Below are 17,747 nucleotides of genomic sequence, written 5' to 3' on the forward strand. Positions count from 1 at the left end.
TTGCTCCGTTGTTTGTCCTGGCAGGGAGTGGCTGGCTTTAGCTTGGCCAGTACTCCCCTGCCAGCTGTCTCCTCCCGGCCAGGTGGAGGGGGAGCCCAACACGTGCCCGAGAGCATCAGGGCATGAACGGTGCTTTCCTCTGGTTTTCTGGGCTTTCCCTCACAAAGTGCCCAAGGCCCCATTTCTAAGCCCAGAGAGCCCGTGTTTTGACTTAAAATCACACAGCTAACATGTTTATGAAGCAGAATTCAAATCCAGGACTCTGCCTGATCTCCTACGGCCTCTTCTAGCTCTCACATCCTGCCTGACCTGGAGCAGGGGCTAGAGATTGGTCTCATGCCTCCGCAGCCAAAGCCTTTATCCACACCCAGGGGTGACCTCCTGGGAATGGGGGAGAAGGAGGTTGAGAACAGCTACAGGTGGTGGGGTGGGGCCGCAGCATAGACAGAGTGAGGGGAAAGGTGAACTCCTCAGTGAGTCTTGGTCTTCCATCACTAGGGGACCTCACTGGGTTACTGGTTAGCCAACCCCCTCATTGATGGCCAAGCCTTCCTTAGTCTTGTCCACTGTGTAGTCAGGCAAAGCGTGTGTGCATGGGCTTGTGTGTACACATCAGTGGATCAATACTTAGTAAGTGCTTGCTAAGCACTGGGGATATATTAAAAAAAAAAAGAGGTAAAAGACAGTCCTTCCCCTCAAGGAGTTTACAGTCTAAGGGAGAAGCCAACAAGTGAACAAAGAGGTAAAAGCACAGAAAGGAATTCCGAGAGGGAAGGCAAAAGGCACTAGAATTAAGAGGGTTGGGAAAGACTTCCTGGAGAAGACGGGATTTTAGTTGGGACTTAAAGGAAGCTACTTTTTGATACGTGTATATGAAATGAGATCACATTTGTAAAGCGCTTAGCTCAGAGTCATATGCAATTGGAGCTTAATAAATGCTTATCCCCGCTCCCTGCCAGGTGCATGTGTGTCTGTTGAATATACCTTCATGTATTCAACCGATCAACCAGTGAGCACTTTGTACTGAAGAGATAAAGACAAAAATGCAACCGCCGCTTCCCTGGAGGAACTGATATGTGTGCTACATGTGCCTGTGTATTTCCACACATGGTCCAGTTTCATTGAACACTGAATAGATGTGTGCATAAATGTATACACTTATTTATTGTATTGGGGTGTGGTAACATCCTTTGTGTGAGCACTGCACATGCCCCTGGTGCATGTGTGACTACACGTGTCTGCTGCATTGTGTGTGTATTCTTGGGGGGGGGTGTCTGCATGTGTTTGTAACATGTGCTCCCAGCTTCCGGCATTGGGGACTTCCTGCCATCGGAGAGCCTTGGGACGATTCCCAGCTGGCCAGGAAACCGCATCCATTTCCACGGCTGTTCCTTGCTCTGTCCGGCGGGGCAGCTGACACTCAGACTGTTCCTAACCAGGAAGGGCCCCTTCCGGGGGATTTCGGGCACGGAGGGATGCAACACACAGGGAGGGCCAGGATGAAAACGAGACTCCGCCTGGTCGCAAGTCGTGAAAGTAGCTGTCCAGAGAACAGACGCTACTTCGTGAGCATGGGCACCAGTGAGATCCTTCCGAACGGGGTGACCGTTAGTGCCTCACTCATGCCTCCTGGCACCTCCGTGTAACAGACACGGCAGGAATCACTGGTCCCATTTTATAAGGGGGTGGGGAACCGAGGCTCAGGAAGTCCTCACAGTCCCAGTCTCCTGACTCAGCCACGCACTCCTTCCCAAAGACCCAAAGCCAAGGGCATTTCTGCCAACAATAACTGACTCAGAGGATGTTTTAGAGTTTGCAGAGCACTTCATGGATGTTCTCACATTGGAGCCTTCCCCCAAATTATCTTGTAGATATTATATGCATGTTGTCTCCCTCCTTAGAACGTAAGCTCTTTGAGGGCAGAAAGTTTGCTTTTGTGTCTCCAGAATCTCTCCCGGTGCCTGTGCTTGTCCATTTTCTGCTCTCCCATTCCCCTCAACTAAGAGCAAAAGCTCCTTGTGGGTAGGGACTGGGTCATTCCTTATCTCTGTGTAGCCTCATTATCTCGCACATGGCCCAGAAAAACACAGCAGGCACCACTAAATCTTGTCAAATTGAAGTGGATAAGCTTCCCAGAGGAGATGATCACTAGGTACTGGTCAAGGGTATGGATGGATAGGAGATGAGGGGAGAGGGCATATCAGGAAGGAAGCACAGCACAAGCAAAGGCGTGGAAGCAGGAAGGAATAAAATAAGGCCAGGAGTCAGTGAATAATCCAGGAGGGCTGCAGGGAACGATGGGGAATGGGGAAGAGTTCTGGCAAAAACACTCCTCTGAAGTAAGCAGGAGACACTGAGTCACCAAGGGCAGCCTTCCTGCCCTCCCAGAAGGAGAGGCCCTGCGTGGTCTGCTGGTTTGGAGAAAGAGGCTCTCAGCTTGACATAGGCTCATGGGATATGTAGCTAGAGAGGTCCTCAAGTTAAACACCCCCATTTTACAGATGAGGAAACCAAGGCCTAAAGTTTAGCGATTGCTCCCCCAAAGTCATATCCCTAGGAAAAGCTGAACAGCCTGTCCAGACCAGAGATCCTGGGCTCTCTGACAGAGTCTGATTCTGAGCTAGAAGGGGCTTTAGGGGATATCTAGTCTAACACCCCCATTGTAAAGATGAGGACACTGAGGCTGAGAGAGATAACGTCCTCATAAATGACGCAGCTGGGATTTGAACCCAGGTCCTCTGCTGATGCCCCTTTGCCCAGGTCTTTTGCTTCTGGGCCAGCAATCTTTTCACTACACCATTGTTTATTCTGGGGCAAATTTTTAAGTTTCCCAAGCCCTTCCTGAATCCACCCTTGCTCCTGGATGTCCAAGAGCGACTACAGAGTCCAAAGCCAAATCAATGTCCTCTTTGGGCTATTCTTCAGAGCATGGACTCCAACAGGTCAGTCGGTCAGTCAACAAACTTTTATTAAGTGCCTACTATGTGATAGACACTGGGCTAAGTCCTGGGGATACAAAATGAGGCAGATGACATTCCCTGCCTTCAAGGAGCTACCAATGCAAGGGGCCATTTGAAGGTTGTTAGCACTGTACCCCCAAAGCTCTGGGGCTGGGGCTACGAAATTTGTGGTGGTTTATTCCCTTCCCACACCATCCTTAGTGCAGTTGTGGTAATGTCTGCGGTAGGCCTGCCACAGGGTCTGCTTGGCTTTCTGACTTCTTCCTAATTAGCTGAGATTTATCAGAACCCCATGGAAGAAGGTTAGTTATCCCCATGCAGGGGATTGTGGGAGTCTGTTTAGATGGGGGATCTACACAGAGTCCCAGCTGGCAGACAGAGCTCAGAGGGGCCTCAGGGAAGGAAACTGAGGTTGAGAGCTGGGAAAGGGTTCAGAGAAAGCAGGAGGCTGGAGCTACATCTAGGATCTGGCTTCCTTCTCAAGCCCAGCCAGTGCTATGAATAAGCCTACCGAGCACCCCCATAACACACAGGTCATTTTCCAGGCCTCCCCTGCCTCTTGGCATCCTTTTTTCTTTTTGGTGAGGCAATGAGGGTTAAGTGACTTGCCCAAGGTCACACAGCTAGTAAGTGTCAAGTGTCTGAGGCCAGATTTGAACTTGGGTCCTCCTGAATCCAGGGCTGGTGCTTTCTCCACTGCACCACCCAGCTGCCCCTCTTGGCATTCTTAATTTCCTTCCAAGCTCAGCTCAAATGTCACCTTCGACCTGAGGCCTTTCTGAACCCTCCCAGCTGCTCTCCCACCCCTCAAATGAAAATTAGCTTGGATTATTTTGTATGTGTGGAGATGGTGTAACTTAGTGGAGAGAGAACTGGTCTTAGAGTCAGGTGGGCCTGGGTTCAAGTCCCACCACTGACATACTGTGTGCCCCTGGGTAAATTGCAGCCGCTAAGTGATTTAGGTAACCAATCCTGGAAATCCTGGAGAAGGTGCTCATCTGTATTAGCGGAGGGAGTTTCAGCTTGGGGTGAAAGGGGGATCCCTAGATCAATGAGGTCAGTCCCACCTCCCCCTGTTCTGCATTTATTTGTGTGCATGTGTGTTGTTCCTCCCAACAGCATGTGAGCATGGTGAGGACTGAAGCCACCCTCCACCCTCAGAGAGGGGCTACTCAACAGAACTTACAGATAACAGTAATAATGCCCCATTTCTACAGAACGTTGAGGTTTAGAAAGAGCCATTTCCTCACACCAACCCTGGGAGGGAAGCTGAGGCCCCATCACTGGGGCAGAGTGATTGGTGTAGGGTCACAGAACGTGTTGGTGCCAGGACTGTGGCTCTGAAACCTGTGTTCTCACCATTGCTCTACACTGCCTTTCCATGCTCTGTGAAGGCCCTGTGGCATCACTGCGCTAGCAACTCCCAACATGGGAATTCCCTCCATGGAGCATGTAGCTGCCTGTCTGTAGAGCTGGAAGGGAAGGGCCTAAGAGGTGGCCCAGTCCAATCCCTTCATTTTATAGGGAAGTGACTCATTGATGGGTCAGAGATTAACTCTGATTTTCTTAGGGTGACACAGCAAGAAACTGTCAGAGGTGGGGTTGAGCATGGGGCTTTGTGACTCTGAGTCTGGCATTTTCTCCATTAGGCCAGGAACCCGCGCCATAACAAAATCACGCGCTTCTATGATTCCATTTTAATATTTATAAATTACTAGAGGAGAACATCGATGGACTGACTGTATAAACATTCAAACCTGCCTCAGCCTATGACATCCTGACTACTTTCCACCTCAACCCAGTGACCTTCTCATACTGGCAATGCCCCCACGCCTATGGCGGCCTCCTTGGATGGGTGGGTTCTTCACTGGAGGAATTACCCACGCCAGCCAGCCTTCTCACCCAGCCCAAATCCTGGCCAACTGTTCCACCTTCCTTGATTCCTTCCCTGCCACCCCCCACTTTTCAGCTCCTCTTGAGAGTGTAAGCTCCTTGGGGGCAGGGACTGTCTTGATTGCTATTTGTATTCCCAGTGTTTTAATAGTGCCTCTCTTTTTCTCTCTTTCCATCAACCTATGTAAGTATGCATGTATCCATCCTGCCATCTATCATATCTATCATATCTAACTATCCATCCATCTATCCATCTATCATATTTTATCCATCCATCCATTGATCCATCCTATCTATCTATCCATCTATCCATCTTCCCATCCTATCTATCCATCATGTTTTTATCCATCCATCCATGCATCCATCCATCCATCCATGCATCCATCCATCCATCCATCCATCCATCCATCCATCCATCCATCCATCCATCCATCCATCCATCCATCCATCCATCCATCCATCCATCATACCTATCAGAGATAGGACTTGAATTCTGGTCTTGTTGACTCTAGACCTAGCACTCTATCCAGTTGTCTCCATAGATAGATTTCAGGAGGTGCATGAATTTGGATAGAAAAAATATCAATCTTTATTTTCACTAAACTCTAAGTGAAATTAAGCATTTCCTTCCATTATGAAAATAGGCAACCAACCATATTCTGAGGAGGGGTCCACGGGCTTCACCAGATAGCCAAGAGTGGGGGGTAGGTCAAGGACACAGGAAAGGTTAAAGACCCTGCCTCTACGAAAGCCACCGTCTTCCTCATTCTAGATATGCTGCCTTGCTTAGGGCAGCCCAAGATCAGGGCAGCTTTTTGGGGTGTGATCAAACACCCCCAACTCATAATCAATTGAAGATTATAAAAAGATCATTGCAAACAAGCTAGATAATTGATAAATTGGATAGATGATCAACAAGAATCATGGAATATACAAGTGGGAAGGGCCCTTGGAACACAGGCTATAAGAACTGGGAGGGGCCTTAGAACAGAGAATGTCAGATCAAGGAGGAAGCTTAGAACCTAGAATGTCAGAGCAAAGGGGGACTTTGGAACCTAGAATGTCAGAGTTGGGTGGGTCCTTAGAACACAGAGGGTTAGAGCTGGAAGGGCCTTAGGAACGTTAAAACCAAATCTACCAGGGGCAGCTAGGTGGCGCAGTGGATAAAGCACTGGCCCTGGAATCAGGAGGACCTGAGTTCAAATCCAGCCTCAGACACATAACACTTACAAGCTGTGTGACCCTGGGCAAGTCACTTAACCCCAATTGCCTCACTAAAAAACAAACAAACAAACAAAACCCCCAAATCCACCCATCACAAAACGTCAGCACTGGGAGAGATCACAGAATGTAGGCTGTTAGATCATATAGCCCAGCTCCCTCTCATTTCAAGGTGGATGAAACTGAGCTTTAGAAAGGGGAAATGATTTTCCCACAGTCAGGCAGGAGGAGGCAGCTCTAGGATTTGAACTCAGGTTTCATGCTGCCATCCTCTCTTCCCAGACTGCACCAAAGAGAGGACCCCACCTCCCCCATGGCCTCCTGAGCTCAGGGAGGCAGGGCAGCTGAAAGCCACTCACCTGGATCACTGGCGGGGCAGTCCTCAGGGTTGCACCTCTGGAAGTTCTCAGGCCACGCCTCATGGTCACAAAGACTGTTGTCCTCTTCTGGCTGGCTGGTCTTAGTGTTGACACACTTGACCAGCCTTCGCTGGATCCCTCCACCACATGTGGCTGAGCACTGGAGGAAAGAGATCGTTGGAAGAAGGACTCATTCATTCATTCATTCGGCATTAAAAAGTTACCTTGTGCTGAGCATTGCTCTGGGCCCCGGGGAGACATGAGACAAGACATGGTCCCTCAGAGAGCTTATGGTCCAGTAGTGGGATAAGACAAAAATACTTAGAACTGAATACACACTTATCACATAATAAGGGCATGAGAAGGGTGTAAAATGAAGCAACATGTGAGGCCCGTTAACCATGGGAATAATCAAGGAAGACTTCCTGGAGGAGATGGCCTTGGTGTTGCACTATCAAGGCTGCTGTAATTGCCCTGCTGATAGGAACCAGGGCCCGTGTAGGAGGAAGAGAGGATGGAAGAGGACTCTTGAGGTGTGTGCTCCATTGGAAAGACTGATGGAATTGGGAGCCAAGGGTCACGAGTTCAAATCCTGACCTGTCCACTTGCTATATTGGTTAAGGCACTTAACCTTTCTCAGTTTCTTCCCCTACAAAGTGAGGGGAGTGGGATGAGATGGCCTCTTGGGAGCCATCAAGCTTCAGATCTTATGTGAGAGAAGCTTCTGCCTTGGAACCGATGGAGCTTCGATGGGAGCTCTGGGCTTACACCTCCACCTGGACCCGGCGGGCATCTTAGAAGAGGTGCAGAGAGCCGGGGTCCCTCGGCTCCTTTCCAGACGGGAGCCCCTGGGGCTCATGACTGCCATTGACATTACCAAAGCACTGTCCACATACAGTCTGGGTTAAGTCTTATTCCCATTTTACAGATGAGGGAACTGAGATTCAAAGGAGCTAAGTAATTTTGGGATGGTTTAGAGCCCTAGAAATACCAGAGGTGCTTAGTCATAATGGCGGTCACTTTACACACGTTCTCTCAATCCCCACAACAACCGCGGGGAATCTAGTGCAGCCTCCGTGGTTCGATGAGTGTCAATGACTGTGGGCCTTGCCAACCTCTCAGGGCTACGTGGGGCTTTTGTACAGTGTGACTGGAGGGGCTGTGGCTGACGGTGCCACATCTTTACCCCCAAAGGGTTACAGGAGGTTACAGTTGGAAGAGCTCTCAGACCATCCCTAACTGGACCCCTCATTTTACAGATGAGCAAACTAACACCCAGAGATGTTCACTGATTTGCTTGAGGTCACATAACCAGTAAGGGACAGAGTTAGGATGCAGATTCTAAGCCCACCCTAGGAAGAAAAGCAGCACCCCTCTACACTCACTGTGTCATTTAGGGTTCATTTTTATAATGCCTGGGGGCTCCCCTGTGGCCGTCCCCACCAGCTCCAGCTCACCTGTCCCCAGGGCCCCACCACCCACTTGGTACATGGGTGAGTGTTGCAGGGCCTGGTGGTGTTGGGCCGCATGGTCTCCTCACAGCGGCCAAACTCCGGGCAGGTCACCAGGCGCTCCTGTTCTCCTCCTCCACAGGACTCGGAGCACTGAGGGGGAAATGGAGACCACCAGGTCTCCCAGTTAGGACTCAGGGTCACTGAGAGCCACAGGGAAGCAGAGGGCAGCTGGCAGGAGGAACTGCTGACTGGTGGTCTGCTCTCTGTGTAAAGGCTGGAGGAGCCGTCAGGGGCCTGACATCAGGCCGTTGTCTCTTGGAAAAGAGCTCTGACAGGTCCTGCATCCATCCCCTCCCTGCCCACCTCACATGAGACACCTGAGCCTGGAAGCCATCTTAGCACTTGTCAGTGGACCAGGCATTCTAAGCGAGGGAAGCTGGGGTAGTGCCCCAGGTGGGGTGAGGGAACCCTCCTGGTTTGGGGGAGAGAGATCCTGGGGTTGAGGCCAGCTTTAAGCGAAAGTGCAGTAGGCATTGGCCACACGGAGGTGAAGAGAGAGGCACCAGGAAAATATGCCTGTCTCTAAATAGCTTCTTTCCTCAGAGACCAGGCACCGGACCTTGAATTCCACCACTGAGTCACTTTGTTGGCTGAACAGGCCCCCTTTTAGGTTCTTGTACAACATACCCTCTTCCAATCCCCCCCACTCTTTCAGGGGTTACATTTAGTCTCTTCTGCCTCAGGGAATGAATTAGGGAGAGTTTTGTCCTTTGGAGGAAGGACCCAGATGTCTAGGGGTTCCTGGACCCCTGGCTGGGTTGATAAGCCAGTAAGAACGTCCAAACACAAGGAAAAGGGCACTATAAGGGAAGATAGTTGGAGGCTGGGCCTGGGGGCGGGGGCTGTGCTGCTAGCAGAGCTGTCCAGCCACAGCCTGGGCTCCTGGGCAGCAAATCCGCCGCAGCCTTACCTCTCTCCAGGATGACGTGTACCAGTCGAGGCAGGGGTCCACGTGGCAGGAGAGCTGACCCAGAGGCTTGAAGAGGCCGGGCTGGCAGTGGAATGGGCGCAGGAGCCGGCGGTCCCGGGTGTCTACACAGTGCACGTCCCGAAACCTGAAGCCACCCCCACAGTTCCGGGAGCACTGGGGAGGGAAGGGGAGACACACCATCAAGAGCAGGAGGGGATGGCAGCCGGCTCCCAGCCCATCCAAATCCAGGCCTCTCTCCATGGCCTCCATGGTGGAGAAGAGGAGGCTGGGTGGCCTCTCAGGGCCCAAGCTTAGGACTTGGTATCTTAGATGTCTTCCACTTGCCCTTCCCAGCCCTCGGGACTCGTGTGGATAACTGTGAGCAGGGGCCTAGTAAATGCCCTCTGCCCCAACCCCAGCCATTCAGCTTCCCCAAGGGGGGACAGCTACTCATCATGGACAAGGGCAGGTCAAAGACTTGGTTCCCCTGAAGCCCAGTGGATGAGTGGGGGGAGGTGTAGGAAGGTGACAGACCCTTACCTTGCTCCAGTTGCCCACACGCCATGTGGAGCAGGGCCTCAGGTAGCAGCGACGAGCAGGTACTGGCTTGCTGGTGGCGACACAATCCTCCTCCCGCCCCGTGCTACAGTGCACGGGCCTCCAGATGGCCCCTAGGCCACAGGTGGTGGAACACTGTTGGAGGGGGACAGTGAGGTTGGTACCCATTGCCCCCCAGCAGGACTCCCTGACAATGGGCCAATCCCCTCAGGGCTGAGTGAATTGACTACCACACATGGCTGGTTAGGGTCGTAAGGCCTAGGTGGGTGAGACCCAGAATTATCAGTATCAGGAACGCCCTGGAGCTCTCTTACATCACCCTTGTCTTGTCTGTTATTAGCAGGTAAGCTCTTAGAGGGCAGGGATTATGTGTATAAGCTTAACATTTTTTTTTTTGGTAGGGCAATGGGGGTTAAGTGACTTGCCCAGGGTCACACAGCTAGTAAGTGTCAAGTGTCCAAGGCTGGATTTGAACTCAGGTCCTCCTGAATCCAGGGCCAGTGCTCTATCCACTGTGCCACCTAGCTGCTCAAACAATTTTTTTTAATGGCAGAGAGGATCAGATATGTACATCAGCAATATGAGGAGTACTTGTGGAATGGATGAATGATGGGCAAAGTGTGAGGGTGTGAGGGAAACTATCTGGGGTTGACAAGATAGGGTTTGGCGGTTATGCCTGGGGATGACCCTTCTCTCTCTTCTCTGCACTGACCCCCTCCCCTCCAATGCAGAACCATTAAGTTATTGTCTCAACTTGGGAAGAACACGGGGGTTAGGATATCCACCTTCAAATCCCAGCTTGGAACCAGCCTTGTAGCTGACAGTCACCTATTCCCCCTCTCAGCCTGAACTTTTCCATCTGAAAAACGGGCCTTCTAATGCCAGTATGTGATGGGGACAATCAAGCCCCAGTTTCTTTAGCCTTGTGTGGGGGGGGGGGAAGGGGAAAGGAAGAAGGGGAGAAGACTACAGACTGCAGCACTGAGTCCTTTTCCAGATGCCAATTTTCTATACTTTTAGGGGGTGCAGGACCTGGGGAGGTGGGGGATGGGGAGATGGAGGCTGCAGGCCCGGGAGCTCTCTGCTCCGTCTTCTTTGCATGGACTTATCAGTTGCTCACTTGGCTGATACGGGGCTGAATGAACAGATGAACATGGTCCACAAGGGAGGCCACTGCCTTCCTCCTTCCTCCTCACCCCTAATACTCAGGACCAGTCACATCTTATTGGGAGCACAGAACCTCATCTTGGGCACCAGATTTTAGAAGGGCCGTTAGAGTGTACCCAGAGAAGCTGAGCCAGAATGGCGAGGGGCTAGAAATCATGCCTTGGGAGGATCAGGAATACTGAGCTTGAAGGGAGAGGGGAGAGCGGTTTACAGGGATCGGAAGGGCTATTACAAGAGAGAGGGCTTAGACTCGTCCTCCTTGGCCCCAGGGAGCAGAACCAGGGGCGTGACAGGGAGGCCAATTGCAGCCCCTACAAGAAAATACTGCAGACAACTCAACTGGTCCGGAATTGAGATGGGCTTCTTGTCAAGGCGGGAGCTCTGTGCTAGGGGAAGTATTTAAGCAGTGAGTGGACATCTTGGAGAAACTTGTACACAGGGGATTTGTTTTATCATGAGAGCTTGGATGAGAGGAGCTTACAACACTTGAATTCTCTTCCTTTCAGGGATCGGTTCTTCAGGGGCCACTCAGAGATTCAGGGTTCTATCCTGAGCTCAGTTAGCTTCTTCAGTCCCTAACTGGAACCCTTCTCTCTGTGGGTTCCCAGACCCTGACATGCCGGCACAGCATCTACCCTAACCCGCTGCTTCCCTCCTATCAAAGGGATACACCACAAGGAAGGAGGAGAGCCGGGACCCTCGGGATTAGCACCTTTCATTTTCCTAATCTCTGAGACAGCCTGGAATTTGGTCCCGCCGTCTCTCTCCTGGCTCGTTCCTCGGCATCACTAACATCTGATTTCAAGAGAGCTGAGACCCCGTGATGCTGAAAAATGGGCCGCCCTCTGACCCTCTGTCACTCAAATTCACAAACCAATAATCCAGACCACCCTGCCAAGTTAAATACCACATGGAATAAAACCAGCCTTTTCTCCTCTGGTGCCTGGAGGGACAGAGGAGAGTCGTGGGCCTCAGAGCAGTTCTAGCCAGTACTCGCCTCATTCCAGTCTCCGACTTCCCAGCTGGCTCCCCCAGGGGCTTCAGCCGTAGCTAACGTTCCCTGGGGAGGCTCCTTGGTACCAACTGGCTCAGTGTTGGTCGGGCTCTGGAATTTGTTCTTGAGGTCTCCTCCATCATATAAAATGTTGCTAGGTGACGTTTCCCCACCTGGACTTCCCAGCCACTTGTTCGCATCAGCTGGTTGGGGAGCCCAGGGGCGGCTGGGGGGAGACAAGAAATCTGGGTTGTGGGATACCCTGATTTCATTGGACAAATTTTCTAACCCCGGACTGGGGGTCAGGGCAGAGGAAAGGAAATGGTCATTCCAAGGTATGACTCCTGGACCAGCCAGGTCATTGGGATCAGAAGTCACTGGCCCCACTGGGATCTGGAGGTCCCACTGGATCAGATCTCGGGCTGGGAGCTCGGGACTCCCCAGCTCTGGGACACGGGGTAAAGAGGTCTCTGGTGGCTTAGTGTCAGAAGGCATGGGGGAAGAGGTAGCCCTCCAGGTCCCCTCAGGGGAGAGGGGCTCATTGTCTCTCAGTCTGGGGTCACTTGAACTCCATGACCTTTCAGTAGGATGGGCGTCTTTGGGAATGATGGGGACTTCTGTCTTTGGAGGGTTTGAGGGAGAAGCAGAAAGGAATGGCTGCAGGCTGGTTATCTGGGGAGACGGCAGACTCAGATTCAGTTCGTGGGGAAGGGGAGGGGATGCAGGGGTTGTCCCTGAAGCTGCTATCCCCCCAGGGAACTTCTTCCTGTCGTCGTCGGATGCCACGTCCAATCCTTCCCAGAGCAACCCGTCGGGGTCTTTCTCAGAGGCCCCGGTGGGGACATGGTTACCATTGTCATCCTTGCTCCTGAGGACTCCGGGCCCCTGAGGGCTGGTAGCGTCTCCCTGGGCCTCTCCTTTGCTTGTAGTGGTGGTGGCTTTGTCACTGTCTACAAGCATCACTGTGGGTGAGGGGGGTAAAGAAGGGGATAGAGGGTAGGAAGCCGGGAATGCTGGGTCCTCTTTGGAGACTGTGCCTGTCATGGGGCCTTCTGGGAACTTATCCAGGAAGAAATTATGGTCACTATTTGTAGAACTGGGCTGAGGGGCTGGGAGATCTTCCGGGGGCCCTGTCCCTTCTTTCTGTCCCGGGCTGGGACTGAAGGGTATCAAGGTGGGGGTGTGGATGGAAGGTAGAGGTTCAGCTGTGAAGCCCACAGACCGTTGGCCATCAGTCCTCATGACCTCCTCCTGAGCTGGGCCGGGCTGGGTTGTGTGGCTCTCCGGATCGCCCTGGTCCTCACCCTCTGAGCTGGGTGGTGCAGCCAGGGGAGTCTCATCAGATGTGTCGCCACCGATCTCCTCGCTGGGCTTGTCCCGATCCTCAAAGGGACTGTTGGAGAGATCCTCGTGGAAGTTGATAAAATTGTAATCGTAGTAGAAATCATCCACAAAGACATTGCCTTTCTTATCGTTGGGTGAGAAGTCATCCTCGGTGATGACATTGGAGTCCTGGGGGCCAGGGGCGCCGGGGGCTGGGTGTCCGAATGGAGGAATGTGGTTGCTGGGGATAAACTCGATCTCATTGAAGAGCTCCCTGCTCGAAGAACCGCTCCCTGACCACTCTGGGACAGGATTCTCGGGCATCCAGGGACATGGCGGCAGGGAACAGGCTGTCTCCGAGATGGGCTTCTGGGTGGGATCGCAGGGGGTGCCCGTCTCATTGGTGCAGAAGACTGTCCGGCTGTGTATGCCCATCCCACAGCTCACAGAACACTAGGAGAAAGAGAAGAGAATTCAGGAACTGGTGTTGGATAAGAGCGCTCCATCTTACCCACACACCCACCCAACTGGCAGCTGCTCAGGCCAAGCCCTTCCACACATAAGAGACTCTGTACATTCCATTGCCTCCAGGAAGCTCCCTTGATTATGTTTTCCCATTCAGATCCGCCCCTTCCCTGGCATCATCTGGCAGCGACTCATTCTAACCGATAACGAGTATTGTGTTTGGTCATACACTCTCCTATGTTCTCTTGTGTTTTCATTAGTTTAAATCTTGTGACAAATACCAGAAGCATGATAGGCCCCTTCATCCCAAGCACGTGGCACCTCCCAGTTTAAGGACAAGGTCAAAACAGGTGAGCTTCTGAAACAGAAGCTGAGACAAATCCAAGTGAAAGACACGAGATTGGCCAACGGTAGCAAACCCCTTCTCTGTCAAGGTTTTCATAGAGGGCTGGATCTGGTTGGGAGTTCTTAAACTCTTTGTGTGTCATGGTGTTTTTTGGTAATCTGGTGAAACCTCTGGTCTTCAGACCCTTCTCAGGATAATGTTTTTTTGTTTGTTTTTTTTTTTTTTTTTTTTGCGGAGCAATGAACGTTAAGTGACTTGCCCAGGGTCACAGAGCTAATAATTGTCAAGTGTCTGAGGCTGGATTTGAACTCGGGTCCTCCTGAATCCAGGGCTGGTGCTTTAACTACTTTGCCACCTAGCTGCCCTCATGTTTTGTTTTTTTTTAAGGTGGCACAGTAGAGTGCTAGGTCTGGAGTTAGGAAGACTTGAGTTCAAATCTGACCCAAGACATTTACAAGCCATGTGACACAGGAGAAGTTATTTAACCACTATCTGCCTCAATTTCCTCAACTGTAAAATGGAGTTAATAATAGCACCTACCTCCCAGGGTTGTTTTAAGGGTTAAATGAGGTAATATTTGTAAAAGTGCTTAGCATCATGCCTTAGATAGTAGATGCTTAATAAACACTTATTCTTTCTCCCCTGGGAACCCTCTGAAGTCTGTCCATTGGCATGTGTGGACCCTAGTTAAGGATCCCTTGACTGGAGGGTATCTGAGGTCCCTTTCAGCTCAGAATCAATGATCCCATGACTAGTTATCCTGACAAATGTATTTCTCACTGAGCTACCTTCAGTACCCTACAAGCTTAGCGCGCCTGGCATATAGTAAGTGCTCTATAAACATTAGATCCTATTATTATTAGAAGGCTGAGTATAAACCTATGGCTGGACCCATGCATACCTTCCACTCCACTAGTCCCAGTGATTCAGCTGTCACCTTCCAGGGCAAAAGTCCCTTTCTGCCAAGGTCCCTTCTTGAACTCAACTCAATCCTATCTTTAAGGAGAGGCTCTAAAGCGGGGTGGGGGTGGGGATGGAAAGCTTTTACCTATCACAACATTCTACCTAGGCAGATCCACCCCTGATACTTGCTAGGTCCATGGCCCGGGACAAGGCCCTGAACCTTTCTGAGCCTCAGTTTCCTCATTTGTAAAAAGAGGGGGATTGGACAGATGCCTTCTAAGGTCCCTTCCAGCTCTGAATCTATGAGTCTCTTCTCATTACATCACATTTATATAAACTTAAGGTTTACAAAGTATAACTGTGAGATCCAGTTGAGATCTAAAGAAACCCCTCAGACCCCCCAGCCAATCAGTGTTCGAGCTGGGATCCAAACACAGGTCTCTGGTTCTGAGTCCATCACACTTTCCACGGTACATGCCACTCAGGGGGGCCTGGATTCTGCCTGCAGGGACCCTGCTTCCTCTCCAGAGCTGCCTCCACCTTCCAGGACATCTGGGAACACGCCTGAATCACCTCTGACCAGTTGCCCACTCCCCAGGAGGCTGGGCAGGGGATGTCTTCATTACAGGACTGGGTGGCCTCTGGCTTGGGCATGGGATGGCAGTCCTCGGGGCGGAGGGCCCTCTGTTCATCCAGCCCCACACTCTGGATGCAGAGGACGGTGCGCAGGGCCAGGCCTCCAGGTCCGCACGTTCTGCTGCAGCTCCTCCATTCTCCAAACCACCACCTGGAGACAAGAGGGTCCGGGGCAGGCAGAGAGCAGGGAGAGAGAGCTCAGGGCCTGAAGGGGGACCAGCAGCAGCCTGCAGAACCCTGGGATCTGCTGCCCCCTAGCTCTGGTACTATTTCCCACCAGCATTTTCTACTCACCTCTTCCTCTTCCTAACAGCCCCTTCCCCATTTTACAAAGTGGACACTGGAGGTCTGGTGTTATTACATGGTTTATCCAAGATCACAAAGCAAATTAATGGCAGAGCCTGGACTTTGACCTAAGTCCTGTCCCCATCTCTCCCCTTACCTTCTCCTCTCTCTCATTCTTTCCTCTCTCTGGTATCATCTCCCCACCCCCCTATCTCTTGTTCTTTTTCTCTCTCATCTTCTCTCCCTCATTCCTTCTCTCCCTCTCTCCCTCCCCTATCTTCTTTCTCTCCCTCTCTCTCTTCTGCCTGAGCAGAGCAAACCAATGGTACAAGTTAAGTTGGAAGGTGAGTCTTCTCTCAGTTCCTGGCCTCAATTTGCACTCTCCTGTCTACTTGCCTTTTCTGCATTTCCTCCCCACACCAGAAATGGACCCACCCAAGCTCCAGCTATTAAATCCTCTCTCTTTCCTCACGGTCTATCTGGGCTCCATCTTCTCCATGGGCTCTTTCTTGATCCCCTCCCCTGGCTGTGACCTCTCCCATAAGCCTTTGCCTCGTGCTCCTTCTTGGGGGCATATCTCCCTCTCTCTTACATCACAGTTATTTGGACACACATCTTTCCCCCCATTAAGTTCCTGAGATCAGGACCTGTCACCCCTCTCTCCCTCTCTCCCTCTCTCTCCCCAGACGAGCATCCTGAACACATTAAGGGATGACCGTTTAACTGAACTGAAATTATACAAAGGCAGAGTGATCTCTGTAGAAACCTAAGAGGGGTTATCGGATGGGACCCGATGAGCTGAGCAGGGGCAGGGGGAAGGCTCCTTTCCACACAATTCAACGTGTTGGATGAAACCTCAGAGGCCATGTCCAACCCCTGACCACAGAGTTGACAAGTGGTATCCTTGGGTATTGGGAGGAGCAGCAGGAAAGGGCTGATGGGAGAGGAGAGGGCAGGGGAGGCATTACCTGGCAGGGCAGGGCTCCTGGCTACAGTTCTTCTGTCTGTCATCTGGCCTGGTCAGGGCATCGCAATGCCGCTCCTCCACAAGGCCTGCCAGCTTCTCCACACAGTGTACAGCCTGTCTCTGTACCCCTAAGTGAAGACACACTGTGTGTATATGCAGGGTGGGCTGAGAGAGGCTCCACCTACAAACACTTGGGGATGGCCGGCATGTCCCACCTGAGACTTCTTTCCTTCAGGCCAAACATCCTCCTATGCCGGGGTCTCTTAAGGTCTTCCTCTATGCTGCTCCATTCCTTTCCACGTTCCCGTCCCACGTGCCACCCCCATCACCACTAGTGCCTTCACTCTGAGGTCAGCTCCCATCTACTTGATATGTATTTCATGTGAACATACTCATTTATTTGCATGTAGTGTCCCCTGTTAGTCTGGGAGTCCACGGAGGGGAGGAGCTGTTTTTGATTTTCTTTTTATCTCTAGCACTTGGCACAATGCCTGGCACATGAGTTCTTTTTTTTTTTTTTTTTTTGCAGGGCAATGGGGGTTAAGTGACTTGCCAACGGTCACACAGCGAGTAAATGTCAAGTGTCTGATGTCGGATTTGAACTCAGGTCCTCCTGAATCCAGGACCGGTGCTCTATCCACTGCACCACCTAGCTGCCCTGGGCACATCGGTTCTTAACAAATTCTTGTTGACTTATTGCCTGGCCGCTATGGTAACATTGACTGTCAATGTGATCTTCCAAAAGGAAGCTCTTGACCACGTCACAGCCTTCTCAATAAATTCCAATGTCTCCCTATCTCCTACAGGACCTTCATAACCCCCATCCCGACATTCCCAGTCTTCTTATACCTCCCCTCTTCTCTCTGGATTATTTATCAGTTGTTAATAATGTTTGAATCCAGCTTGATGTGGTTAGAGGTAGATTGCTCGACCTCAGTAACTCTCTAGGAAGGCTGGAGATGGTGACAAAGAAATTTGGGTTCCCCTGGGTTCTGGATCCACCCAAAGCATTCTTGGCTTGGGTCGACCCAAGCTTGTATTTGGGGTTCCCTACATGTAATTCACACGTGATTCATATTCAGATGTCTTTGTCAAAATCCCTGGGAGAGGGAGCCAGTCCTTCTTTCTGCTGCTCGCTCGTGTGCGCTTCTCTCTCTCTAATCAATTTCTTCTTTCTTTCTTTTTTTTTTGGTGGGGCAATGAGGGTTAAGTGACTTGCCCAGGGTCACACAGCTAGTCAGTGTTA

At 51.4% G+C, this 17,747-nt stretch overlaps 1 protein-coding gene across 1 annotated transcript in view; it reads right to left on the reverse strand.

Annotated features, from left to right (window-relative positions):
* Positions 1-17,747, reverse strand: part of ADAMTS7 (ADAM metallopeptidase with thrombospondin type 1 motif 7) — a 168,948-nt gene that overhangs the window by 13,165 nt on the left and 138,036 nt on the right. Inside the window, exons 17-23 of the mRNA XM_043985901.1 lie at positions 16,503-16,629; positions 15,187-15,400; positions 11,580-13,352; positions 9,398-9,550; positions 8,858-9,031; positions 7,891-8,037; positions 6,434-6,593 (exon numbers count right to left, since the gene is read on the reverse strand). Of these exons, the coding sequence (XP_043841836.1) occupies positions 6,434-6,593; positions 7,891-8,037; positions 8,858-9,031; positions 9,398-9,550; positions 11,580-13,352; positions 15,187-15,400; positions 16,503-16,629 (2,748 nt within the window). The remainder of the gene's footprint in view (positions 1-6,433; positions 6,594-7,890; positions 8,038-8,857; positions 9,032-9,397; positions 9,551-11,579; positions 13,353-15,186; positions 15,401-16,502; positions 16,630-17,747) is intronic.

Source organism: Dromiciops gliroides, chromosome 2 (genome assembly GCF_019393635.1).
Source record: "Dromiciops gliroides isolate mDroGli1 chromosome 2, mDroGli1.pri, whole genome shotgun sequence".
NCBI classification, from domain to species: domain Eukaryota; kingdom Metazoa; phylum Chordata; class Mammalia; order Microbiotheria; family Microbiotheriidae; genus Dromiciops; species Dromiciops gliroides.